Here is a 25,407-nt window from a genome sequence, read left to right on the forward strand (position 1 = left end):
AGTTTGTGCCTGTGTCCACTGCGGGAAAATGGATTTTGTGGAAGTGGCATTTGCAGTTGGATCCCAGACTACCGTAGCCAGACACTGCCCTGTCCTGCTCTGCCATGGGGCTGGGGGGGATGCTGGCCTTGCAGAGGCGCCTGTGCACGGACTTGGGACTCCCTGGAGAGCTGTGCGTCCCTTGGTGGCTGTGCTGGATCTGGGCTCAAGGCTGTTTCAGGCTCACCACCTCCTCTGTGTGCTCTTGCACCCATGGGGAGACCCACTGCAGCTCTGCCAGCCAAGAAGCCGGGTAGGGTGCCCTAGTGGGTGCGCAGAGTCCGGCGCCCGGGAGCACAAGGGCTGTTTGAATCCTGCCCGGCAGCCTCGAGTGCCTTGGGGCCGACCGCAGCCCAGCCCTGTGCCTGTCCCGGGGAGGAAAAGCCATGGCAGGGGGTGATGGGGGCTCGCAACGACCCTCCCCAAGTGGAGCCAGAGCCTCCACAGCCCTGGTGTGGGCGGGTGACGAATTGAGAGCGTTTCAGGGAACTTTCTGTTTCCTGGTTCTCAAATGCTCGTGCTGCTGCTCCCTTTCGCTTCCCTCTCCTGCTCTTCCTGCTGGGGCTGGGCATGCCCCGGCTCGCATGGGGTTGGCAGTGGCTTCTCGGAAGATAGTCTGGGACATCCCAGCACCAGGAAACCCAGGCGCCAGGGCACTAGGCGAGCCTGGCTGCGTTTGGGCGAGGGAAGGTGTGAGGGGCACGCAGTTCCTCCGCGTCGGCTCAATCACCGGGCCGGTGAAATGCAGCTTCCTCCCAGCCGTAAGGGCTGTTGTGCGAGTCCTGCGGTCTGCTGAGACCAGACAGCGTGCCCAGATCTCCAGTGCCGAGGGCCCCTCCGACGAAAGGTTGCTGCGTACCTTGCAGCATGGCCACATCCGGAGGCCCTGTTGGCACTGTGGTGCATGGCTGGAGCATCGCGGACCGCACAGAAAGCGAGTGAGTTGCTCATGAGGGATGCAAATTCCCAGGGTGGAGGGGTCTCTCAGCAGTGAGGATGCAATCGCAGGCTGGTCGGGACTGTGGTACCATCTCTTGCAGGACGCAAGCTGGGGAATGCGCTGGTGGCATAAGGGTTCATAATGTGGCGCCTCGAGGCCACAGTTCTCTTATGATGCCCTTGGTGCCCGGTGGTAGTTCACCGTTAAATGCACATTTAATTGTGTGCTGGGATCTGATACAACCGCTGTTCCGGCTAATTGCAGAGGAGCATCTGAATAGGGCTGCCGGCGATGTTTAAAGAAGATACAATCAAAGATTAGGCAGTGCCAGAGCATCTCTGCCACCCCACTCAGTGAAGGCTCATGGCTGCATTGCAAACACTAATTAATTGAGCCTTGTAAACACTGCTGTGAGGAGGGTAAATATTGGCAGGTGCTGTTCTGGGAGGGAAGAGCAATGCTGGGATTGAAGGCCGGGCTGTGGAGCCGAAACTACCAGGGTGGCACGGGGTGCATCCTGCTACAGGGGCCCCCTTGCTCTGCCCATTGCTGCTGGTCCCCATTGCATGGTTGTCCTTAGGGATGCTAGTGCTGGTCTTGATGGTGAGACCATCTTCATGCCTGCCTGTTGAACCCTGGCAGCTCTCTTTGGCTTCTTGCTTTGTGAGAGAGGGCAGGTCAGCTTATTGCTCCGGGTGAGGATGGGTGGCCGTGGGGACATCCCTGCTCCCCAGCAGTGCCAGCCATCTGCGGAGGGGAGTTGCAGGACAGGCAGGGACATGGCTGCCCTCTGCTCACCAGGGCAGGCAGCTTGATGGCACGACCCTGGGTTTGTCCATCATCTGTGTCATGCAGAAACTGCAGAGTGGCAGACAGCCTCTGCTGAGGAGGAGGGGATGGTGTGGTCTGGAGTTGAGGCAGCCCAAGTGCAAAGGGGACGGAACTGCTGTTCCAGGGTAATGCCAGCACTAACAAGCAGTCCTGCTGGTCCCGGTGGCTCTGGGGCACTGCTGTCCCCTCCCGGGGAGCTCTTCTGGCCTCCAGCTCCATGCTCTGCCCTGCTCTCCCCTCCATGCCTAGGGAGCTGCAGCGGGTCGAGGCTCCCCTGGGTGCTGCTCCTGGGCACCAGGAAGAGGAAGTCTGGCAGAGGTGGCAAGAAGTGGTGGTTTTGCATTGCTGGAAACCTCCCATCACCAGTTCCTGTAATGTCTGGCAGTGTCCCCTCAAAGCACCAGCTCGTGGAGTCCCATGACAGAGGGACTAATTACAGGGACAGGTTTGAAAGTATGACCCATGTGCAATTGTTGCACATGTCCGGTGTCCAGACTCTTATGGGCCCTGGCTCTGGTCAGTCCTGGAGGACTGTTTGAGCAGAGTGGGCTCTCCTCCCTCCCTGGCCCTGCCTGGTGAGGTGCCCAATGCACCACCTCCCCAGGGCCTGTCCTTCCAGCGTGCCACTAAACGGGACTTTGTTTGGCTCCTGCCAACTCTTCCAGGGTTCATTCGTGCTCCCTCTGTGGGGCTGCTCTTAATGCAAGAGGAGTGGGGCTGGGGAGCCCCCTCCAGGGAGCAAGAGGCATCATCTTCATAGCATCCGGGAGGGAAGCAGGGCTGTCCTAGGGTTGGACTCTCCTGGGGTGATGCAAAAAATAGCCAGTGCCCACGGTGCAGCCAACAGGCAAGGGACATCATTGCTGTCACTGTTTGGCACTGGTGAGACCCATCTGGACACGGGGCAGCCCCGGTTCTGAGCACTTGAGCCAGTGCCAGAGGTGCCGGGGCTCCGGATGCGCCTGCCCAGGCAGAAGTTGTGGACAGCACTTCTGCACCCACACAGGCTGCAGAGGGAAAGTCTGTGCGTGGGCATGCAGCTGGCCAAACATGCTGCAGGGAAGCTGGGAGATGGGCACTGCTGTCAAGCGAGGGGGTGAAGGCTAGGGGTCCTGGGCAGCCCCCTATGTGGAGGCTATGCTGGATTTATGGCCCTTCTGTGTGCCACATGCTGGGCATGATGCCAAATTCAGCATCCCTGGACAGATCCCCCAAATGTCCCACCTATGCTCTGGGCAGTGCTTTACTCCTGGGCACGGGACTGTAGGGGACAGCGTCGCTGGAGGGTCTTTGCCAGGGCTGGGGGCTCCCTGGGGCTCAGGGACGGGCTGCGCTGCAGGAGCTCACGTGTTTCTGTGGTCTCTGTGCAGAAAAGCGTGAAGGAGGGGCTGTTGCTGAAGCAGACGAGCTCCTTCCAGAGGTGGAAGAGGCGATACTTCAAGCTGCGGGGCAGGACGCTGTATTATGCCAAGGACTCCAAGGTAGGCTGGCCGCCCTCTGTGTGCTGAGCACTGGACGCTGCCAGGGCTCATCCCTGGGGGTTGGGGATGGTGCAGCAGCCACCGGGAGGGGCACTGAGCCTCACACTTCCAGGATGCTGAGCAGGAGGGCTTGACCCTGAAGGTCCAGGGATGGCCTTGAAAATCCCAGCTTGCAGAGCAGAGGTCCAGGATGAACGAGCACTTCTCCCAGTGTGAGTGTCCCCACGCAAGCAGTTGCGCAGTGATGCAGCTGGTGAGAGAGAGGAAAAGAGCTCATATCCCTGATCTCTGACCTCCCACACATGGTAGGGGTGCGAGAACAAGGTGTTGGGCTGCACTGGTGGCAGTGGCTGGATGCCCGTGTCGGGAGAGCAAGAATGTGGCCAGTGAGGAGGCTGCGGCTGTCCCTGGGCAGCCAGGTGATCTGGTTGTAGCCCCTCTGCCCAGGCATGTCTCCCTACGGACAGCTCTGGTGCCCATCTCTGCCCCAGTGCTGTGGGAAAGGAAGCTTTGCTGCCCATAATTTTGGACTCTGGGACCTGCCACTGTCTCTGAGGCTGAGAGCAGGGCTCTGATTTCTCCCCTGCAGTCTCTGATCTTCGATGAGGTGGACCTATCTGATGCCAGTGTGGCGGAGACCAGCACCAAGAACATCAACAACAGCTTCACGGTGAGGGTGGCGCAGGGCACCCGTCCCACTGCCTGCCGTGCCGCTCCACCTCGGCTGCAGCACCTGGCCCACGGAGAGGCTCTGCAGCTCCAGGCGTAGAGCCATGGCCTGTGGGGCAGCCCTCCAGTGTGGTGGCATGGCCCTCATCTCCTGTGCTACTGGAGGGGCAGTGAAGCTGGAGGTAGCATGAGCCATGGGATGCTGGTGCATGACAGTGCTACACCCATGGGCTTTGCTGGGGGGCTGTGTGGGGGCCCGACTCATTGTGTGGTGGCTTTGCAAGGGGACACAGGGGCCTGGCTTTTCTAGGTGATCACGCCTTTCCGGAAGCTCATCTTATGTGCAGAGAACCGCAAGGAGATGGAAGACTGGATCGGTGCCCTGAAGTCTGTCCAGAAGTGGGAAATCCATGAGGTGAAGGAGGCTGCGAGCACATGGGTGGCTGTATCAGTGGTGGTCCATGGGGCAGGAAGCTGCTCAAGGGATGCAGGGTTACCTGGATAGACAGGACCAAGCCATGTGGCCAGGGTGCCCAGGCAAATAGCCCCAAGGAACTGATGCACCAGATCAGGGTGGGCTCCACCAGCATGTCCAACTCTCTGGCCTCCTGGGCTCTGTCTGCTCCCCTCCTGGGGCTTGGACATCCTGCCCTCAGGCCCAGACCTGCAGGGAGAAGAGATGGGAGTCGGACTGGGAACATTCAGGGGAGTTGGGACAGGGCTAAGCCCACTCATTTCTGGCCAGTCCTTAGGGAGGTCTTTGAGCCAGGGGGCAAGAATGGAAAGGGTGCCCGCATGGGGCTGGCTGGGGGTCCTGCAGCACCCGCCCTGTGCCGCAGCCATGGGCCCAGGACTGATGGGCCAGAGCTCTGCCCCGGCAGGCCACCCAGTTCAACATGGAGCACTTCTCGGGCATGCACAACTGGTACGCCTGCTCCCACGCCCGGCCCACCTTCTGCAATGTGTGCCGCGAAGCCCTCTCAGGGGTCACCTCCCACGGCCTCTCCTGTGAAGGTAGGCACCACCAGCCGGCTGGTGGGAGTCGGGGCCCGCTGTGGGGTGGGCTGGGACTAGTGCGGGGCTGGCCCTCTCCAGCTAGTGGGCAGCGCAGGGGGCTGGAGGCTCGCTTGGACCGGGAGTGATGCAGGGTGATGTCCATGGCCAGATTTGCTGGGATGGAGCTGTTTCCAGCCTCAGGGGCTTGGGGCCCAGGGGTGCACATCCCCTGGGGGACCATCCCTGCTCCTCACCCACTCTTCATCCCAGTCTGCAAGTTCAAGGCCCACAAGCGCTGTGCAGTGAGAGCCACCAACAACTGCAAGTGGACCACCCTGGCCTCCATCGGTACAGAAATCATCGAGGATGAGGACGGGGTAAGCACCTCCGCTCCGTGCAGGCACGCCACTGCAGTGAATCCCGGCAGGACAGAACAGCCAGTGTTGGAGCACCTGGCAGAAGTGGCCTTTTACTGCCCGAATGAGGAGCAGGGATAGCCCCTGCCCTCCGTGGCCTCTGGGCCTGGCACTGGGGAGACATGGCCCAGGGCACTATGGAGGGGACACCATTTTCCAAGGAGAACCATCTCCAAATGTTTGCCGGTGACTCTCTTGCTCTGCCTCAGGCACTGGCATCTGCAGGGGCTAGGTAGCAAAGGGTGAGAGGAGGCACGAGGCCTTCCAGTACTGGTTTGGGGCATTCCCTGCCCTCCTCTCCCCAGTGCCTGGGGGAAGGGGGTCACCCATGCTCTCTGTTCCTTGAGCACACAAGGAACTGGCATGGGTCATTGGTGGCCGACTGCCTTTCTTCACAGGTGGCCATGCCCCACCAGTGGCTGGAGGGGAACCTGCCCGTCAGTGCGCGCTGTGCCGTGTGTGACCGAACCTGCGGGAGCGTCCGGAGGCTGCAGGACTGGCGGTGTCTCTGGTGCAAGGCCATCGTAAGGACGTACCCCACCAGTGCCTCGCACCCTGGTAGCAGATCTGCCCCTGTTGCTTCTCTGCCTTGTGCAGCTTTGTGCACCCTGGCCCATGGCAATCCCAGGCACAGTTGCGGGCTGCAGGCTGGTTGGGGTCCCTGTCTGAGGCCACTGGACCTCTCATGGGCTGTTGGCTGAGCAAGCACTTGGCAGGGCTTTGGGAAGGATGGCCCCAATGCGAGCTGTGTGTCAGGCACCCAAAGAGCTGGGGTTGAGATTGGGTCTGGCCTTCTCCTCCCAGCCACAGCGCTCATCAGTCACTAAAAAATCAGCTGCTAAGAAATTAATGCTCCTTCTGGCTGCATCCCTGGGGAAACTGAGGCTTGGTGGGAAATGATCAACAAAGCCAGGGTTGGTGCTGGGTCCCCTTGCTTCTGCCACAGCTCAGCACATGTCCCCCTACCCCCAGGTTCACAGCGCCTGCAAGGAGCTCTTTGGGAAGAGATGCCCCCTGGGACAGTACAAAGTTTCCATCATCCCACCAACCGCTTTGAACAGCATCGATTCAGACGGTGAGTCCTGGAGGGGGGAATGGCTGGTCTGTGGATGTGGAGGACAGGCACCTCTCTTGGGCTGTTTGGGACAAGGTCTCTTGAGTCCCGTGAGCTCCAGCTCCTCCTCAGCAGACTTTGACTGGGCTATCGTGGCACTGTGCCTGCTTTCCTGTGTGGTACCAGCAGCACCATGGTCAGTAGGTTCCAGAGTCAATGTCCCTCCCTGCAGCACCCTCGGCTGAACTCTGCTTGTTGCAATATGCTCTGACCCAGGGCTGCAGCAGTGCCATGCTTTGGGGTGACACTTCTTCCCCAGGTGTTGCTTTAGTGGCTTCTGCCAGGCCTGTCTCTCGCGGTGGCCCTGGTCATGGTCCATGCCCACCCTTGCTCAGTCCTCTCTATCCTCCAGGCTTATCTATGCGGTTTCCCACCCCTTCCCCCCGGGATAGTTGTCTAGATGGGTGTCTTTGCCTGTCTCCTTCGCCACGGGCTCCACAGGGGTGCGGGTGCCTTTGCGCTCCATGGCCTGGCTTATCCCCGGGCCGTGGTCGACGATGCAGCTCCAGGTGCCTGCCCCAAGCCCCATCTCTAATCGTGGTGGTTGCCCCAGATCGATGGCTGCTCAGCTGTTCATCTCCTTGCAGAGCAAAGCAGGAGCCTTGCCTGGGTTATTTCTCTATTTCTGAACCTTTGCTGGCTTTTCTGTAACACAGAGCACAGCCTCCCCGGTGGGTCTGGGTGGCTGTGAGATGTCGGGAGAAGTGCTCTCCATGCCCCAGCCTCACGGCGATGGGGAGAAGCGATACCTGGCCAGGGAGACTCCCTCCCCCTTCTCCCTCCCCCTCTCCGGAGGGGTCCAGCTGGCCTCCACTGAGCAAAATCTGTTCTTCTCCTCCAGATATTTCTTTCCTTGTTCTTTAATGATTTTCGCCGCTTCCCTCAGCCGGTGGCTCATCTGCTTCTCGTTACTCATCAGGATGCTGTCAGGGTAACCATCACGCGGCTTCTTTTCAGCCGTAAGAGCCATGGCTCCTTGTGGCTGGGCCCCTATTAGCATCGCTGCTCTGTGCCTCCCGCGGCAGCCCGGCTACGTGGGGCCGGCAGTGGCTGCAGCAGCCGAGCCCCTGGGGCCGCAGCCCATCTCCGGCGGGCAGTTGCTGGCGGACCCCGGCCGGCTCTCCCGCGGTGGCGGATAGCCCTGCGGGGCTGCGGCGCTCCCCCTCCTCCTCCCCGCCGTGATTTCTCCCCCGCTGTACATGTGCGATCGGCAGCCGGCTCTTCCGCTCCCAGCCCACACACTGACTCAGCAGCCCCCGGTGTTTTGGTTCTCAGATCCGCTCCGGTTGTTCCCGGGCGGCAGCAGATACCGAGTGATGCCTGGGCCCGGCGGAGGCACCAGCTGGACCACGGCGATGCCGCTCCGCACGCGCCCGCTCCTACCGGGAGCTCCCTCGGCCGCCCCGGAAAGCCTCCCGGCTCGCGGTGGGGTGGCTGCACCGGGGCTCCTGCAAGCACCGGGTCTTCCAACCACCCCTCGCTGGGCGCTCCCGGGTGGTCCGCGTGCGATGGTGGCAGCGAGGGGGTTTCAGTGCAGCAGGACTGCGACGTCCTGCTGAAGGCGCCTGAGGGAGAAGGTCCTCAGCAGAGGCGAGGGCAGGAGCTCAGCGCTGCATTCACGGAGGGCCAGGATGAGGCTGAGGCAGTATTTACAGATACTGCAGTACCGCGGCTAGTGATTATGTAGCCACGCAGCTTGCAAACACTTCCAGCCGCTGCAAAAGGAGAGCCCAGACAGGCAGGATGTGTCTGGATTACCAAGTGCCTGAGGTCTCTGCACAAAGGCCGTGGTGGTGACTAGGGCAGGGGGAGCACCTTGGGGGTCAGCCTGGGCGGGCACAGGCGGCTGCTCGGAGGCCCAGGTGCTTCAGGGCTCATGCATGCGGCAGCGGCATGAGTGCGGGAGCGTCCCCGAGCCAGGACACCAGCCGTGGAGGGCCACGTCCCGGGGCGCCCTGGACGGGATGGGGTGTGCCACAGCCGGCTGCAGGCTCCAGGCCAGCTATCGATTCTCCTCTGCCTTGGGCACATTTCATCCCCCATCTAATTTCTTTAAAAGCACCGTGCTGGCTGCCAAGCCTCCCTAGGCCTCTGCGTCATTCACCTCCACCCTGCCAGATCTCTTGCACAAGCAGGCAGCAGAACTAGGGGTGACAGTATAGCTTCCTGTGGAGGAAGCTGTCCTGGGAGAGCTGGAGGGTGGCAGGTCCTCAGTGGGTACTGGTGGGCTGCAGGCTATCGCCTGTGGTCATGCTTTCTGCCAGTGCCACCCTGGGTTGCACTGCTGGGTCAGAGCATGCCCCGCTGCTGAGGGGTTTTGCTAGGTTGGTCCTGTTTGGATTGCTGGCACAGTGAGGCTCAGTGGGTGACCATCCTGTGCTCACCACTACTTCTGTCCTCATCAGAGTGGCAGCCCAGGCCCAGGTTTCACCTTGGTGACTTGCTTAGGTCCCTGCTCCATCACTGCCTCTGCAGGCACAAACTTGGATCTGCCCCGTGTGCCAGTCTGGCACAGCCTTGGCCCATCCCCCATCCCTATTCCCATTCCAATTCCCTTTCCCATCCCCATCCCCATCCCCATTCCTTTCTTCATTCCCATCTCTATCCCCATCCCTATCCCCATTCCTTTCCCCATCCCCATCTGTATCCATATTCCCATCACTATCTCCATTCCCATCCCTATCCCCTCCCCATTCCTTTCTCCATCCACACCGCCATCCCCACTCCCATCCCCTCCCCATCTCTATCCCCATTTCTATCTCCATCTTCATCTCCATTCTCTTCCCCATCCCCATCCTTATTTCCAGCTCCATCTCCATTCCCATTCATTGCCATCTCTCAGCTCACTCTTCCTTCCTCCCCTTTCCATCCCTTGAGCATCCTGATTGCCATTTTTTCAGCCCTCTCTCTTGACCCCATCAGCCTGCAGTTTTGGCATAGCACAGTCCAGGTGTCTGTGTGGCCTCTGGTCTCCTAAGGTCTCTCCTTTAGTGTCCTTGGGGAGAGAAGAGCCAGGGATGGGGACACTGCCTGGAGCTTATGTGTGCGGGTTCACGACAGGTTTCTGGAAGGCCACCTGCCCCTCATCCTGCTCCAGCCCACTCCTGGCCTTCGTCAACTCCAAAAGCGGGGACAACCAGGGCGTCAAGTTTCTGCGCAAGTTCAAGCAGTTCCTCAACCCGGCCCAAGTCTTTGACCTCATGAACGGGGGCCCACACCTCGGGTAAGTGCCAGCCTGGGCACTCGCTCTCCTGCCGGGCTTGGGGGGATTGCATCAGCGTGGGCCCCACGCAGGAGGATGATGCAGCCCTGAGCCCCCTCTCTCCTGCCTCCGGCCAGGCTGCGGCTCTTCCAGAAGTTTTCCACCTTCCGGATCCTGGTGTGTGGGGGAGACGGCAGCGTGGGCTGGGTCCTCTCTGAAATCGATGCCCTTGGCCTGCACAAGCAAGTGAGCGGAAGCGCGGCTGCATGGCATCGCCGCGGCATGGGGCTGGGCAAGCTGGCTATATCCCAGCCCTCTCCCTAACACCAGCACCCATGGGGCAATGGGGTGACAGCCAGCCCCCTCTGCATGCCCAGGGTGCCGCAAACTCCTGGCATGGGTGGGTCGGGGTGCCGGGGACAAGAAGCGGGTGCTTGGCTAACATGGACCTCAGCTTCAGGGCGAGGGGTGTTACAGGTGGTTCCTATTACCCCCTGGTGTGGGTGCCCATGGCTGGGCCTGCCCCGATCCCCCAGCTTGCTCAGAGCACCCTGGGCCTTCTTCTGCAGTGCCAGCTGGGTGTCCTACCCTTGGGGACTGGCAATGACCTGGCACGGGTGCTGGGCTGGGGCAGCCTGTGTGATGATGATACTCAGCTGCTGCAGATCCTGGAGAAGCTGGAAAGGGCCACCACAAAGATGCTGGACCGGTGAGTATGGTGCGGGGCACTGGGGCTCCTATGGGGCTGGAGTAGAAGCATCTCTGCTCACCACTTGGCATTGTCATCTCCTGTATCTCTCAGTCACCCCCCTTCCTCTCCTTCTGCCTGCATGTCCCAGGCCTTTGCCCTCTGCCAGGGCGCCGAGGGTGGGCAGGCGGGTGGCTGGGATGGGTGACAGTTAGTGGTGGTCTCTGCTCGGCAGCTGGAGTGTGCTGACCTATGAGGCGCCCAAGCAGTCTCCCCCAGCCATGAAGGAGGAGGAGAATGGGGACTCCAACATCCAGGTAGGACACTCTGGGGGCAGAGGGCTCTGTGTGGGGCAAGCTGGTCCCCTTTCAAGCCGTGAGCTGAGACAGGGAGCACTTGCAGTGGGCTCACATGTGTGAAAGGGAAGGTGTGACCCCCAGAGAGGCCGTGCCTGGGGTCCTTGGGGAATCAAGGCTGCAGAGGGGCTTCCAGCTGGCTGGGCACAGTGAAACGAGTCTGACAGGTCTCAGTTCAGCACACATAGAGCCATCCCCCTGCACTGGGATGCACTTTGCCACCTGCCAAGAGGCAGAGAGGGTAGCTGGGAGAGGCGGAGCTGACCTGCAAAGTTGGCAACTGAGGGGCTATTTTTGACTCTTCCATGTACTTCCCCACCAGCTCTGTGCCTTGGTTTCCCTCCTGGTTTATCCTGCAAGGGCTACGTGGGTGGAGCATCCCCTCTGCCCAACAGCATGAATACCATGTGCCTGCCTTTGGGGCTGGAGGAGGGTTGTTGTTCATCCTTGGTCCGAGGTGGACTGGGCAAGTGTCCACCCTGGATCGAGACACACTGGAGGGCAGCACAGCCCCAGCTGTGACCCCTGTCCCCCCAGGCCCAGATCTCCCACTACGCCGACTCCGTCGCCTTTCACTTGGCCAAGATCCTGGAGTCTGACAAGCACTCGGTGGTGATCTCGTCTGCAAAGTAAGGGGTGTGCTGGGGACAGGGGCGCAGGTGCCCACCCCCACCCAGGGGTGCTGAGCCCTCCCAGGATCAGATTAATACCCAGCTTGCCAGCTGCAGATGCCAGGCTAGCTGCCAGCTAGTCCTGGCACTGCCCCACTGGAGCAAGGGAGGCTCATCCCAACAGTCCCCCAAGGGATGGCACCCATGCCCAGCCGGTGGGTCTGTGCCCCTGCCACCGTCCTGCCCCTTTCCTTGGCAGGTTCCTGTGTGGCACCGTGAACGACTTTGTGGCCGAGGTCGGCAGGGCTTATAAGAGAGCTACTGAGAACAAGCAAGAGGCTGAGCTGATGGCACGGAAGGTGGGTTGGGGGGCAACTGAGGGCTGGGGAAGGAGACGGGCCCCGGATGCTGGGAGCGTGACCGGTGGAGAGGCTGGCTAGACATGTCCTGGTACCCTGTGCTCTTGAGGTGCATGGCACACGGGGTGCCCATGAAAGCATGCCGTGCTGGCAGCGGGCAATGGCGTGGGGTGGTGCAAGTGATGGGCATCCTGCAGTGCGCCATGCTGAATGAGAAGCTGGACTCGCTGGTGCGGGAGCTGAATGATGAAGCTCAAGCCATCATGGTCCCCGAGGGAATGTCACAGGCCACACTGGCTGATGCCAAGGACCACGACAAAGAAAGTGGCTTCAACCCCAGCCCTGTGCCCCGCATTTTCAAATCAAAGGAGCAACTCATGCTGCGGGCAAACAGCCTCAAGAAAGCCCTGCGGCAAATCATTGAGCAAGCAGAGAAAGGTGAGGAGGTGTGAGGGTCCTGAACCCAGGGCAGATGTGCCAGTCCAAGCCCTGCCTGGCACCGGTTCCAGCAGTGAGCCTGCGTGATAGCAGGACATGGCTGCAGTAGCTTCTCGCAGTGCCAGGCAGGGCAGCACCAGAGCCCGGGAGGCTGCACCCGGGCGCAGGGGGGCAGGCACCAGGAGGGAGCAGACCCTTGGGTGCAGGCAGGCAGGACTGCCGTGGAGCGCGCTGCAACGCCTGTGTTTCCACCCAGCTGTGGACGAGCAGAACAAGCAGACCCAAGCCTACTGTGGCACCATGGGCCCCACCAAGAAGGACAGCTCAGAGGAGTGCAACAAGGAGGCGGAGAGGCTCAGTAAGGTTCTAACCGGGCAAGCTGTATGTGTGGCATTGAGGTGGCACTGGGCTGAGCTTTGGGATGGGATGGGCTTGAGGTGGTCAGGGTAAGAGCAGATCTACTAGCTGCCTCTTCTCTTGTTCCGGCCAGGCTCGCGGCGGGAGACGGTGACCTCTGCAACCTCCTCCATCATCCTTGACAGACCTGACACCTTCGGCACCTTGCAGTTCCCCGAAGACCCCAGCGCCCTGTGAGTCAGAGGCTGGGCCCTCCATGGGGCTCTCGGCCACTCTGGCTGTCCACACGTGCCCCTCATGCGGCAGGGAGCACAAACAGGCAGCTCGATGGTGGGCTTTAACCACTGGCCTCCGAGAACAGAACTGCACCTGGGCATCCTCCTCCTGGTGTCGCAGGTGTCCCCTGCCCTGAGCCCTCCCTGGCACCATAGTGCCTGAGTGCCAGCCCCTCCTGGTGACATGAGCCACCACCTGCTGTGTTTCACGCTGGCAAACCCCTGGCTGGCATCTTGTAGATGCTGAAGTTGGGAGCACTGGGTCCCCTCCAGGCAGGTCCTAGGTGCTCAGTGGGAGTCGCAATGGGGAGACCAAAGTGGCCACAGCTGCTAGGTCTCTGCTGGCTTGGGTAGAGTGTCCCCATGCCTGATGCTGGCAGCCATTTCCTGGTCCATGCCAAACCCCCTCCCCTTGCTCACATTGCAACTCTGGCTATTTTTATTCTGCTCCCATTTCCCAGTTCCACCCCAGCAATCACCTGTGTGTGGCACTCTCCCAACCCACCTTCCCTGTCTGCTGCTTTCAGCCAATTCTCCGAGAAATGTGTCATGAATAACTATTTCGGCATCGGCCTGGATGCGAAGATCTCTCTGGAGTTCAACAACAAACGAGATGAGCATCCCAAGAAGTGCAGGTTGGCTGAGCCCCCAGCAAAAATGTGGGCAGCCTGGTCTCCTCCGGCTCTCTGGCTTGGGGCTTCTGAACCAGAAGGGACTGTCTGGAGCTCAGGAAGCAGGAGGTCAGCTCAGGGCTGCATCTGCACCCAGAGCTGTTGCACTGCTTCATAAGTGCCTCTGGATGCAGATACTAACAAACTCATCATGGGAAGGGGAAGTACTGCTGTGAGGCTCCTGCTACAGATGCCATGGGGCCTGGGGTAAACCTGGGCTGGATCCAAGTGCACACTAGTGTCAGGAGGTGCTCAGTGGGGTTTACTTGCTCTGCACCTGGATGGGCAAGATCTTGCCATGCCAGCATGGACTTGAGCGGGTCTTTAGCATGCCTGGGTGCCAAGCACTGCATCCTGCATCTCCTAGGAGGTGCAAGGCAGCACCTGTCCTGAAAGTGAGGAAACTGAGGCACAGAGCAGGAACATGCCAGGTCTGAGCTCATCTGGAGTCTAAGCCTGGAGGGGAACTGAAAAGCTGGTTCCTGCCCTGTGCATTCCCTCCTGTGCCTGAAACAGTGCTGGGGAGGTTCAGATCTTGTGTTTGGGAGCCTGAGCTGTCAAGGCTGTTGGGCTCTGGCTGCAGAGGGGACAGCGAGCTGCTGCCCTTGGCGAGGCTGCGCTATTGCTGGCTACAGCGCAGGATGGGCAGTGTAGTAGCCTCCATGGATTGGGGTGCAGGGTGCATGATCTGCAGTCCAGACTGGGTGGTTTTGTCCACTGCCCCACGGAGGGAGCACAGCCTGCTGCAGGGCAGAGGAGGGCTTGCTGCCCCTCTCACCCTGCCCGTTCTGCCCCTGCAGCAGTCGCACCAAGAACATGATGTGGTATGGGGTGCTGGGCACGAAGGAGCTCCTGCAGCGCACCTACAAGAATCTGGAGCAGCGGGTGCAGCTGGAGGTATGTGGGCAAGGGGAGCTGTGCCCCGGTGAGCGAGGCTGCGGGGAGGCTGTGTGGGCAGGGAGGGCCAGCAGGGACTGGCATCCTCCAGGCTTGGCCTTCTCTTCCAGTGCGACGGGGTGCCCATCTCCCTGCCCAGCCTGCAAGGCATTGCTGTCCTCAACATCCCCAGCTATGCTGGGGGCATCAACTTCTGGGGAGGCACCAAGGAGGACAACGTGAGTGTGAGCGCTGTGGGGTGGAGAGGAGGGCATGGGTTGCCCTTACTGTGATCCTGGAGATCCTGTGATTCCCAGGGGGAGCAGTGGTCTGAGATGTCCCTGCCTTGGTCATATATTGCGGGGGGGGGGGGGGGGAGGTATGGAGGGAGGGGGTGGGTCCCAAAATGCTTGGGCCTGACCCCAGCTTGGGGGTCTCAGTTGTGCTGGCCCCCTGCAGAACTTCGGGGCTCCGTCCTTTGATGACAAGAAGCTGGAGGTGGTGGCCGTCTTCGGCAGCATCCAGATGGCTGTGTCGCGGGTCATCAATCTCCAGCACCACCGCATAGCTCAGGTAGGATCTGGTGGGGCCGGGCAGGGACAAGGACTCTTTGGGACCTGTGTGTGCCCACACTGACACAAGTGAGCAGGAATGAGGCACTGCGTGGTGCCAGAAAGCTTTGGGACACCTCAGCCCCAATGCCCCAGAGGTCCTGTGGGTGGTGTGGGTCTGCTGGGCTTCTGGCCTTGTGGCTGGCACCTAAAGGTCACAGGTGGTGGCAGGAGACTGTTCAGCCTCAGCACAGATGCTGAACACCACAGCGGGCAGTGCCAGCCCTGTGATGCCAGCCCCAGACTGTCTGCCCTGCAGTGCCGCATGGTGAAGATCACAATCCGGGGGGATGAAGGCGTGCCAGTGCAAGTGGATGGAGAAGCCTGGATCCAGCCCCCGGGAATCATTAAGATCCAGCACAAGAACCGAGCCCAGATGCTGACAAGAGATCGGGTGAGCTTTGCCCTCCAGCCTGTCCATGGGCCTGGGGGCTAGCCTTGCTCTGGGTTGGGCCTGGAGCAGAGGTCCGCAGGACATCCAGGGAAAGCTCTTCTCCCTTGGCTTGGCCCCACTTGCCATGCATGGATGTTGGCACCATGTTCCCATTCAGCATCTGTCTCACTCTGCCTCAGAAGCACCTGCACCTTTGGAACAGGATCAGCCGTTTGCATGCTGAGGTCTGGGGTCCTGGTAGCCTGTGAAGCCAGGCTGTGCTGGCAAGGGGAGGTCTAACAGGCATCCTGAGGGCCTTCCTCTTCCCCCAGGCATTTGAAAGCACCCTCAAATCCTGGGAGGACAAGCAGAAAGGGGAGAGCTACCGAGCAGCCGCCCGGCCCCGGCTCAGCTCCCAGCAGTCCATGGAGTACCTGACTGATGAGGAGACTGGCCTCTTGCTGCAGGTCTCGCAGGTTGCCGAGACCCTCATTGCCAGGTCAGGCTGTGGGTATGGGGTGGGGGGGGTGGGGTGACCTCTTTGCTGCAGAAACTGAGAGCTGCAGCAAGGATGGACTCCAGGCGGTCAGGGAAGGTGGGGCTGCTTTACTGTGGGCATGGGGCAGGGGGGGTGGACACTGCTGCAGGCATCGAGAGTGCTGGGCCGGATGCTTTGCTGCAAGCACCAAGACCTGCAAGGGAGGAAGGTTTCACTGCAGGCACAGGGTGCAGCGGGGGAGAGAGACGCTTTGCTGCAGGCACTGAGGGCTGTCAGCCTTAATGTCCCCCCAAATCTCCCAGATCCCTCTCTACTGGGCCACGTAGGTTGCAGAGCTGGGCTTGCCTGCCCTGCTCAGGTACCTGGAGAGATGGGGTGGGTGTCCACCTCCTTCCAGAGCTCCTGGGGTGTCTGTCCAGCCCCGCTCCCTGCAGCTGGTCTGATAGGTCCCATGAACTCTGACCTGTCTCACCCACAGGATCCACGAGGCCGCCAAGGCTCACAAAGCCATGGAGCAGGAGCTGGCACACGCAGTCAACACCAGCTCACTGGCGCTGAGCGAGACCCTGTCCAACAAGGCCGCTGGCAGCCCAGAGGTGCGCTGGGGCTGTGGGGAGAAGGGCTGGACCCCGGCCCTACCAGCCTGGGGCCCAGGCACTCAGGAATCCCGCCTGCCTTCTTCCAGTTTCTCAGCAGGAATGCAGCTGTGGAGGTGGTGCTGAGCATCAAGGCGCTGTACACTGAGACCCGGGCATTCCTGGAAGGGAAGGCGGTGAGTGCGGGGTCGGACAGCACCCCAAGCCCCCCGGTGGAGGGGTCCTCGCTGGAGCAGGGTACCGGGCCCCTGGTCAGCGCCCCAGTGCATGGCAGAGGGGCTGGGGACGGTCCCTGTCCCCCGCAGCTGGACTCGCCGCAGGAGGAGGAGGCACTGCACGGCCCCCTGTGTGTGCTCGGCCAGGAGCTGCAGAGGCTGCTAGATATCCACTGGCTGGCCCCCATCGCCCACTCTGCCGAGGAGGTGGGTGCGTGGCAGACAGCGGGGCTCAACCCATGAGGCCACGTTGGATGGGTGCTGGAGGGCCATCTGGCTCCTGCTCCCTCTCCGCAACGCTCCCATGCCTCTTTCACACAGGAAAATGTTGGGACGGCCAACAAGGGCAGCTTCAAGCTTCGCCTCAACATCCCCAAGCCCAGGAAAGATAAAGACAAGACGCCAAAGCAGAAATCCAACAGCATCCTTCCAGGTAAAGGGGGTCTCACACCAGGGTGGGAGAAGGGAGCTTGAACTGCCCTGGCTCTCAATCCTGTATGTGAGAGTTGAGGGGCTGAGTCCATTCAGGCAGGCTCAGACCAGGGGGCCTGGGGACCCTAGAGCCCTCAGTGAGGAGAAAGGGTCAAAAAGATGTCCTGACTCTGCTGGCAGAGAGATGACTCCACCAGCCATAAGGGTTAGTGGTTGGACCACTATCAGGGAAGAAGGTCTTAACCTTGCCTTGCTGGCACACGTGCACCTGTGATGGGGTATCTACCATGCACCAACCCATCCTACTGCTGTTCTGCCACCAGCCTCGGGCTGCTCCAGGCCTGGGCTTGTCATGGAGGAACCATGGCACACTTCCCCTGGGAGGGTGGCAGGACCCTCGCAGCTGTGCAGGGTTGCCACAGGATCACATTTGTCCCTAGCAACCCCTTAGGGCTTAATTTCACCCCCCCACACACACCCAAAGCATGTGCAGAGCCCCCCCGGTACCATAACTCCACCACCTCCACTGCAGGTGGGAGAAAGGTGGGTTCTGGTAAAGCTCATCCCAGCCCTGCGGGTAAGTGCCTGCTCCATAGCTGTGGGCCTTGTTGAAGGGGAGAGGTGCAATGTTAAGACAACAGATGCTTTGTAAGTAAACTAAGGAGAAGAGAAACCTCCTCTCCAGCCTGAGCTGCCTGTGACCTCAGGCCCTGCCAGAGCTGGGCTGGGCTGGGCTGGGCTGGGCAATGCTGGCTGCAGCCTGCTGCTGCCATCAGCTGCCTGCTGCCTGCCTTGCCTTGGCCAGCTGCGTCTGGCTGCCTCGAGCAGGGCTCGCTGGACATCTGCGGTTCTCCTCCCTGCTAGCAGACAAGTGGGGCTCCGAGGAGGTGGCAGCTTGGCTGGAGGCACTCGGTTTAGGGGAGTACAGAGACATTTTTGTCCGTCATGACATCCAGGGCTCTGAGTTGATCCTGCTGGAGAGGAGAGACCTGAAGGTACAAGACCCCTCATCCCCCCTTTCTGCCCCCACTAATGGATTCTTAAATGGGGTAGCACCTGTGCCCCCGCTCCCTCCTCTTCCTCCCCATCCCTCAGCTGGGCTTAGGCAGGGGACGTCATGGGGAGGCATGTACTTACCCTGCCCCCCAGCACGAAGTGCTGCAGGGCCCACCTGGTACGGCTTGCTAGTGGTTGCATGCGGGCAGGGCTGGAAGCAGGGAGGGGGTCTTGCTTCAGGACCCCTGGCTTGCAAAATGCTGCCCTCCCCCTACCTCCAGGCATGGAGGGCTGCTTGCACAGGGGAGGAGGGGCTCTCGCTGTGCCCTCTCACTGCATGCAGAGGTGCTTGCAAGGGGCAGAAGAGGCTCCCAGGAAGCCCTTGTGGTGGGGGGAGAGAGGCCTACAGGAAGGACAAAGGGCTCCTGGCAAGCCCTCTCCTGGCACAGGACGGTGCTTGCAAGGGGGGTGAAGGGCTCCTGCTGTACCCTCTGGCCACATGGAGAGGTGCTTGCAAGCAGGACAAGAGGCTCTCAGCAAGCGCAGCAGCTGGTCACTACGGGGCTTGACCCCACTCTCACACAGAGAGCAAGGGGAGCTGCACTTTGCAGCCTTTCCTTCATGCCCCTCCGTTTCCCTGCCAGCAGGGGAGACCTGAGCCAAGGGCTCATGCTGTGAGCATGCCAACCCACCTCTCTCCTCCCTGCAGGACCTGGGGATCACCAAAGTGGGCCACATGAAGAGAATCCTCCAGGCCATTAAGGAGCTCAGCAGCGTGCCCTAGAGCGAGGGCTCAGCATGGCAGCCAAGCCTGCGCGCTGGGTCCCTGTCCCAGGACCTCTAGCCCCCAGGGACTGGTGCCCAGGGGCTGGGTACCAGAATGGGGGAGCCCAGATCCCCAGTGTGCCCAATGTGTGTGGAGCCCCCCTGCTTGCCTTGCTTTGTCTGTTCATCCCCCAGCGTCCCTGGAGCCGCTGCTTCTCCCCAAGCCTGTGGGGCTGGAGACACTAATGTGGCGATATGGTCTGGTAGGCGATGCAGCACGCCATGCAGTCCAGCCCACGGTAGGGTCACTACAGGAACCAGAGGGCCTGGGCCACTGTGTGTAGGCCCAAGCTGGGGCCAAAGCAAAGACTCCCCCCGCCTCCCCAGTGTGGGTATTTAAGCTGTGTAAATACTTGGAGAAAAGATATTTATTGCTGCTGCTTGTGTAGTGTCATTGCTTCAGGGAAATGAAAGGGGGGGGGGTGGGGAGAAGGTGGTGGAGACCTGGCCTGTTCCAGCTCTCACCCCAATTTTCCTGCTCTCATTCCTTCCTCCCTCCAGCCCCCAAGTGTGACAGCACCTGCTCTCACCCTTGGCTCCGATATAGCAAGGGGAACCATGGCTCAGAGGCTCAGTATAATCTCCACCTACATGCCTGTTCCAATAGCTACTACCAGCCCATAGGACATGTACACAATATTTTATTGACAGTTCTACAGGACTTTTTTTTCCCCCCACCCCCTCACTCCCTCCCATTTAGTTAAAACAATTGCATTATTTATATACACAGTGCTCCCGTGCCAGAGAGCACCTAGCTATTTACAGGCTATTTACAGAGGCAGGGCTAGCTCTTCAGTATCTCCTCCAGCTTCAGCATGTCCATGGGGGTGGCCTTGGCGACCTCAAAGAAGACCCTGAAAGGAGCCGCAGCATCTTAGAGCTCAGCCCCAGCCCTGAGACCCCATTGCCACCCACCGCAGCAGCCCCAGTTCCCTGCGAGGCCCAAGGGCCTGCACTCCTGGTGCCACCCTTTGCAGTTCCACCGAGGGAGCAGGCACAGGCCAGAGCCCCTGCCACTGACCTGTGTGAGTACTTGGTGCGCACAGCCTTCAGCTTGTCATGGGGTTGATAGGTGAGTAGGAAGTTCAACCTCTTCACTAGGGGATGTAGGTCCTGGGAGCAGTATCCACTGTAGTACTCCAGTGTGGGGGTCTGCAAAGAGACAGAGGGGGTGAGCTAGGTCATCCCAGCTAAGGCACAGCCCTCGCCTTCTCCCCAGCCCCACAAAAATAAGAGGTGGGATCTCCCTTCTGCTGGGCAGGCCCATGTGCACCATCTGCAGCACACAGCCCCATGCCACCTTATCCAGCAGTGCCCCAGCACACAGGCCTGACCCATCCTGTGGCATATCTGTGCCCAGGGGCAGAGCTGGCTGCACAGCCCCTGGGAGGGTGCCAGGGCACCCAGAGCCAGGTGGCACTCACCCAGCCACCGAGGTTCCTCATGGTGAGTGCCAGGAGCAGGCAGCTGGCCGCCAGCTTGGAAGGGCTTTCCCGGATGTAGTCGTACTCCTGCAGGGTCATCTCACAGAGGAAGCGGGCCAGCGTCAGGGTCTCCATATTGGCACGGGCACACTGGAGCCAAGCAGATAGGGAAAGGCTCAACCTTTTGAGCAGCACCTCCTGGTCTTTTGGAGATCCAGAGCATGGTGCTGCCATGGGGGCCCAGAGTCCTGGGGCTGCAGCAATGCATAGGCTGTCCTATACCAGCATTGTCCCCCCACCCCTGCTAGAGTGGACCTGGCCAAACTCTCACTACAGGCAGGGGGGAACACAGGGCTGGAGCACTGCCTGCCCAAGGCTGCAGGGATGCACATCTACACCCACGCAGGCCAAACCTCAACCCCAGCAGGCAGGAGAAATTGGCACAGTACCTGGCTCTAGCCTGCCTGGTGGATGCTGTGGGTCCCCTCCTAAGGGGAGGGCAACACTAGGGGGGCTTAGAGGCACAAGCATCCCATGGCCCTAACACCAGCCCACCCTCCTGCTGTACCCACCTTGGCAAAGCGTCGCAGGAACCGGTAGGGGATGGGGATGTTGATATCGAACTTGAGCGTGCGGAGGATGCTCATCTCCATGGCAATGAGCTCTTCCCGCTTGTAGGCATCGTCACAGATGTACAGGAAGTCATCCACGCATGGGGGGCACCGCTCCTGCCAGGGCACAACCTGCTCAGTACCCTAACAGGAACTCATCCTGGTAATGCTCAGGAGATCCTACCATTTGCAAAAGAGGTACAAAGCCTTGCTGTTTGCAAGTCCCATAAAGGGCTGTCCTGCTAGGTCCTGAAAGGACCATTACAGTGTTCAGTGGGTCTCATGCAAACAGAGGCAGCATTAGTTTGTGTTGTCTGTAACTGCCCCAGCCCTTTTCCTCCACAACCACACTGACCACCCTCTGGCTCTAGCTCCTAGTCCTGCTTGCACAGGATGAACCCAGGTGTCCTGGTGGTTTTTTCACTGCAGAGAGAAGACCCAGGTCACTAGTAGGCAGAATCCAGCCCACCTGGCCTGCACTCACAGCCCCAGAAGGAGGTTGCACATGGGCAGATAAGCCACCCTGGCATCCCTTATTGGCACTGGCCTGGCACATCAGCTTCCTGGCCTTCTCCATAACTCACAGCTACAGAGGGCTGGAGAAATGCAGCCCCTTCTGTCCCTAGCACTTTGATGCAGCACACTGCAAGTAGTCACCTCGAATTTGGAGGCAATGAGGATGGCCGTAGAGCCAATGAGCTGCAGCTTGTCCCTCATGCTCACCACCTCCACCAGATAGTGGTCTACCAGCTTCACTGCCAAGTACAGCGTCTCGTGGTTCAGCTCAAAGTTCTCCTGCAAGGATGCAAGCAGTGGGAAATCACACAAGAGCAAGGCCACCCCTGCCTTCCCCCCCAGCCTGATTGCAGAATCCCCCATAAGGGTCAGAGAGGTGCCCACAGGGCCAGGCTGGGAGTAGCGTCATGCAGGCTTGTCCCCAGCCTGGGGTGGTGGGGAACAGATCAGCTTTGCCCTGGGAACACTCACAGGAGCCTCTAAGAGATGAGGCTCCATAAGCTAAATGCCCTGACCCTTGCCTGGGGCAGGGCACTGCTCCGAAGGACCATGATCCCTCCCCAGGTCCATGTACCTGCACTTCCACCATCCAGTCCACCAAGATGGCCCGCATGTCCCCACTGATGTCTGGCTGCTTCTCCATGTAGTTGGGGAGCACAAATTTCTCCTGTCAAGGCAGGGGCTGTTAGGGACTTGCTGGACACCCTCTATCCCAAAATGAGGTGCAGCGGTGACCGGCCCACTGCTGCCAGGTGCTCAGAGCCTCTGAGCAGCACACTGGCTGCTCCCTGAGGGTGGGCAACCTTGCTGGCTCAGCAACAGCTGCCATCACACCCGGTACCCACCTCTCTCTCCCGCATATAGTCAAAGATCTCCTTGGCGTACTCCGCACTGGCGTAGGGGTCACCCAGCTGCTCCTTGTCTATGTCCTCCACTGCTGGTACCTGGAAGGATGGCCCCAAGCATCAGTGAGGGGCAGCTGCATGCTGCCAGCTAAGCTGGGGGAGGCTGGCATGGCTCTGCCTGGGGAGGTGAACCCTTCAGGGCAATGCAGCTGCACCTCTAACTGCCCCCCCCATCTGCCTGACAGCTCTGCCCCCACTTGCCCTGCAGCCCCCACCTGGCTCTTTCCCACAAGAGACCTTTGAAGGACAAAGGCAGGAGACGCATTTCCCCAGCTCTGTCACACTAGGCTCATCTCTGAGGTTCGAAGCACTGCCTGGTGCCCCACCACCACTGGCAACAGCCACAGGCCTGCATCACCAGCAAGATCGGGATGAGACCTGGAGCCAGGCAGCACTGCAGGGTCCCTGCCCTCTCCTTGGGCAACTGTGGTACCTGCGCAGGCACAGGCTCCTCTGGCACAGGAACCTTCTTGGGCTCTGCAGGAGTCTCTGTCGGGGGAGTTTTTCTCATTGATCTGAACGGGACAAGAGCATAAGTCACCACCGGGAGGTGGACCCACATCTCCCAGCTCTAAGAGGTCCTCCAGCCCCTTGTTGTTGCTTCAGAAAGTGGCTCAATAGCTTCTAAAATACCCCAATGGACCTCACTGCCCCCACATGCGGCTCCCAGCCCTACACGACAACCTGCAGCAGCTAGTGCCATAAATCAGCAGTGCAGCACATCCCTTCTCCAGGACCCTGGGTACCAGCCCATGTATTACACATCCCAGAGAAAGTCCCCCCACTATTGCTTGCTCTCCCCCATCCCCTGCAGAACCAGATCCCAGGTGCTGACCCCACGGTGTCTCCCCCCCATCCCTGTCCCCCATCTCACCTGGCTACTCACTTTTTCAGGTTGATCTCGTTGTTCTTTGCGACCCCGAGGACAACTGGTGCCTTCTGTACCTTGCGTGGCCCAGCTTTCACAGCCTCCTTCTTCCCCATCACAGTCTGGTTCTTGTGAGCCTGTTTTGGGGAAAATTGGGACATACAGAAGAGTACATAGAGGGAATCAAGGCAAGAGGGGGTGGACCCCTCCATATAGCCTGGAAGCAAACCCATCCTCCCTACCACGGAGCACAAGACACCCTCCGCTCCATCAGTGGAAGGGGAGGCCCTGGAGAGCCAGCCCTGCTCCTGTGGGGAGCCCAAAGGGAGCAGCAAAACCCCTTCGCCCCAAGGAAGCACTCACATTTGTGATGTCCCCAAACGCAGACCTTTTCTTGGGCCCCCCCTGAGGCGAGGACGGGGACCTCTTCGCTTGACAGCTCTCCTCCTGCAACAGAGACTGCGAGACACGGCGGGGGGGGGGGGTCAGCTGCCCCAGGGAAGCCGCCCCCCCCCCCCGGCCCCCCGCCCAGCCGAGGCCTTACCTTCTCCGGCTTGCCATTTTCCGTGGCGGCGCCCACCTTGCCCGCCCGGGGCTGCTTGGTGCCCAGCGCCTTGGCGTTGCGTGGCACCGGCATGGTCTCCCGTGGCCTCTCTCCGAGCACAGCTGGGGGCAGAGCAGGGCTCGGTGCCAGGGCCCGGCTGCCCCCAGCCCAGGGGAAACCGAGGCGCAGGAGGGGGATGCGGGGGGAGCTCGCTCCTCCTGCGCTGGGGGAGGCACCAGGCACCGACCCCGCGCACCCTGCGCGCAGCAGGCGGCGGCCATGCAGCAGCACGCGGGGCCGATGCCGGGGGCGGGTGGGGGGGGCGGGCAGCCCCACAGGGACCGCGGGGTAGAGGGCCCAGGCCTGGGGAAGGGGCCTGGGGGGGGGACACGGGACTCTTGGCCTACGGGACTCTTGGCCTGCGGGACCCCAGCCCCCACGCCCCTGCCCCCCGCTCCAGCCCCAGGCCAGCGGAGGCACCAAACCCGGGGCCCCTGGGGCGCCCCCGCTCCACCCCCGACGGGCCACGGCCGCCCCGGGGAGGGGGCACCCGTCGTGCCGTGCCGAGCCGAGCCCCGGGGGCACCAGGGCCCCGCTCACCTGCGCCGCCGCGCCGCGCCGCCGCCCTGGCCCCGGCTCTTTTGAAAATAGCAGCCCGGCGGCGGCGGCCGGCACTGGCCGAGCGGCAGCCAATGAGCGCGCGGGCCGGGATGCGGTTACTAGGGGGCGGGCGCAGAGAGTTTAAAATTCGGCCCCGCTGCCCAATGGGGAGGGGCGGGGCCGGCGGGGGCGGGGCCCGGGGGCGCAGGCCTCGCTCCGATTGGCTGGGCCGCGCTCGGGTTTAAATCGATCTTAAAGTGGCCGCGCACGGGCGGGCGCGGCGGGAGCGCGTGGTGCCCCCGCACAGCTGGCGGGGCCGCCCCCCCCCGAGCGGCACATCTGTCCGAGCCTGCCGCGGCGCGCATCGCCCCGGGCTGACCCCATCTGTCGGGGCCTCCCCCCACTGCACATCTGTCTGTGCATGCCCCCCCCATTGCACCTCTGTCTGCACGTGCTCCCGTGTTGCAAACCTGTCCCCCCCATTGCACATCTATCTGTGCCCCCCCATTGCACATCTGTCTGGGCATGCCCCCCTGTTGCACATCTGTCTGTGCCCCCTCCCCCATCCTCCATTATCCTGCTAGCCCTGCCGTGGCTGCCCTGGCTGCCTCCCCACCAGGGGCCCGTACCCCTGGCCCTGCCCCAGGCTCGTGCCCCCCCCTCCCAGCGCGCTCCCCACTCACCACCCTTAGGAGACCTGGCAATGCAGCTGAGTCCGGCCAACTCGTTCCACATGTCCTGGCCCCCTCTACCTTCTGCAGCACTGCAGGAGAACAAACCCAGGCACAAAGGGTCCCTGGGGAGGACTGGGACAGGACGGCAGCACCCGACCCCGGGCAGGGAGCAGGGGAGATGCTGGGGCAGGAGGGGGTCCTGGAGCTCCTCCTGCGCAGAGAGGAATAAAAGGCCCTGAGACGTGGTCCAGAGTGGGGGACCGGGGCCGGGAGGGTGCAGGATCAGCCCGTGTGAACTGATGGGTCCCTGTGGCAGCCCCAGCACTGGCAGCACAACCCGCTGGCGCCCATCGGTGACCGGCAGCGCTGGTGGGCAGCGCCCCTGAAGCCAGCAGGTTC

The 25,407-nt window shown here is 61.2% G+C and overlaps 2 protein-coding genes across 6 annotated transcripts in view; one reads left to right on the plus strand and one right to left on the minus strand.

Moving 5' to 3' along the window:
• DGKK (diacylglycerol kinase kappa) overlaps positions 1–19,246 on the plus strand; it is a 30,004-nt gene extending 10,758 nt beyond the window's left edge. For 2 of the 5 annotated variants that reach the window (XM_064518016.1, XM_064518017.1), the window contains exons 3-29: positions 3,181–3,291; positions 3,881–3,961; positions 4,271–4,375; positions 4,842–4,974; positions 5,227–5,333; positions 5,771–5,896; positions 6,345–6,447; positions 9,547–9,709; positions 9,826–9,934; positions 10,258–10,397; positions 10,612–10,693; positions 11,270–11,361; positions 11,603–11,702; positions 11,900–12,140; positions 12,397–12,498; positions 12,631–12,730; positions 13,300–13,407; positions 14,244–14,340; positions 14,451–14,558; positions 14,779–14,892; positions 15,190–15,324; positions 15,636–15,802; positions 16,281–16,398; positions 16,488–16,820; positions 16,935–17,046; positions 17,910–18,040; positions 18,751–19,246. In XM_064518016.1, coding sequence (XP_064374086.1) covers positions 3,181–3,291; positions 3,881–3,961; positions 4,271–4,375; positions 4,842–4,974; positions 5,227–5,333; positions 5,771–5,896; positions 6,345–6,447; positions 9,547–9,709; positions 9,826–9,934; positions 10,258–10,397; positions 10,612–10,693; positions 11,270–11,361; positions 11,603–11,702; positions 11,900–12,140; positions 12,397–12,498; positions 12,631–12,730; positions 13,300–13,407; positions 14,244–14,340; positions 14,451–14,558; positions 14,779–14,892; positions 15,190–15,324; positions 15,636–15,802; positions 16,281–16,398; positions 16,488–16,820; positions 16,935–17,046; positions 17,910–18,040; positions 18,751–18,825 — 3,393 coding nt within the window. In that variant the 3' untranslated portion in view covers positions 18,826–19,246. The other 3 variants (XM_064518020.1, XM_064518018.1, XM_064518019.1) reach the window with 3 other exon arrangements.
• A 244-nt stretch (positions 19,247–19,490) lies between these two features.
• CCNB3 (cyclin B3) lies at positions 19,491–24,457 on the minus strand. Its single transcript, XM_064518021.1, has 12 exons — positions 24,335–24,457; positions 23,735–23,856; positions 23,554–23,649; positions 23,209–23,327; positions 22,756–22,837; positions 22,263–22,361; positions 21,992–22,084; positions 21,559–21,696; positions 20,863–21,018; positions 20,291–20,440; positions 19,888–20,018; positions 19,491–19,720 (listed from the first exon to the last, which is right to left on the minus strand). Exons 2-12 carry the CDS (start codon positions 23,825–23,827, stop codon positions 19,651–19,653), a joined length of 1,227 nt encoding a protein of 408 aa, XP_064374091.1. The 5' UTR covers positions 23,828–23,856; positions 24,335–24,457; the 3' UTR covers positions 19,491–19,650.
• Between the last annotated feature and the right edge of the window lie 950 nt (positions 24,458–25,407).

This window comes from Dromaius novaehollandiae, chromosome 11, assembly GCF_036370855.1.
Source record: "Dromaius novaehollandiae isolate bDroNov1 chromosome 11, bDroNov1.hap1, whole genome shotgun sequence".
Lineage (NCBI taxonomy): Eukaryota > Metazoa > Chordata > Aves > Casuariiformes > Dromaiidae > Dromaius > Dromaius novaehollandiae.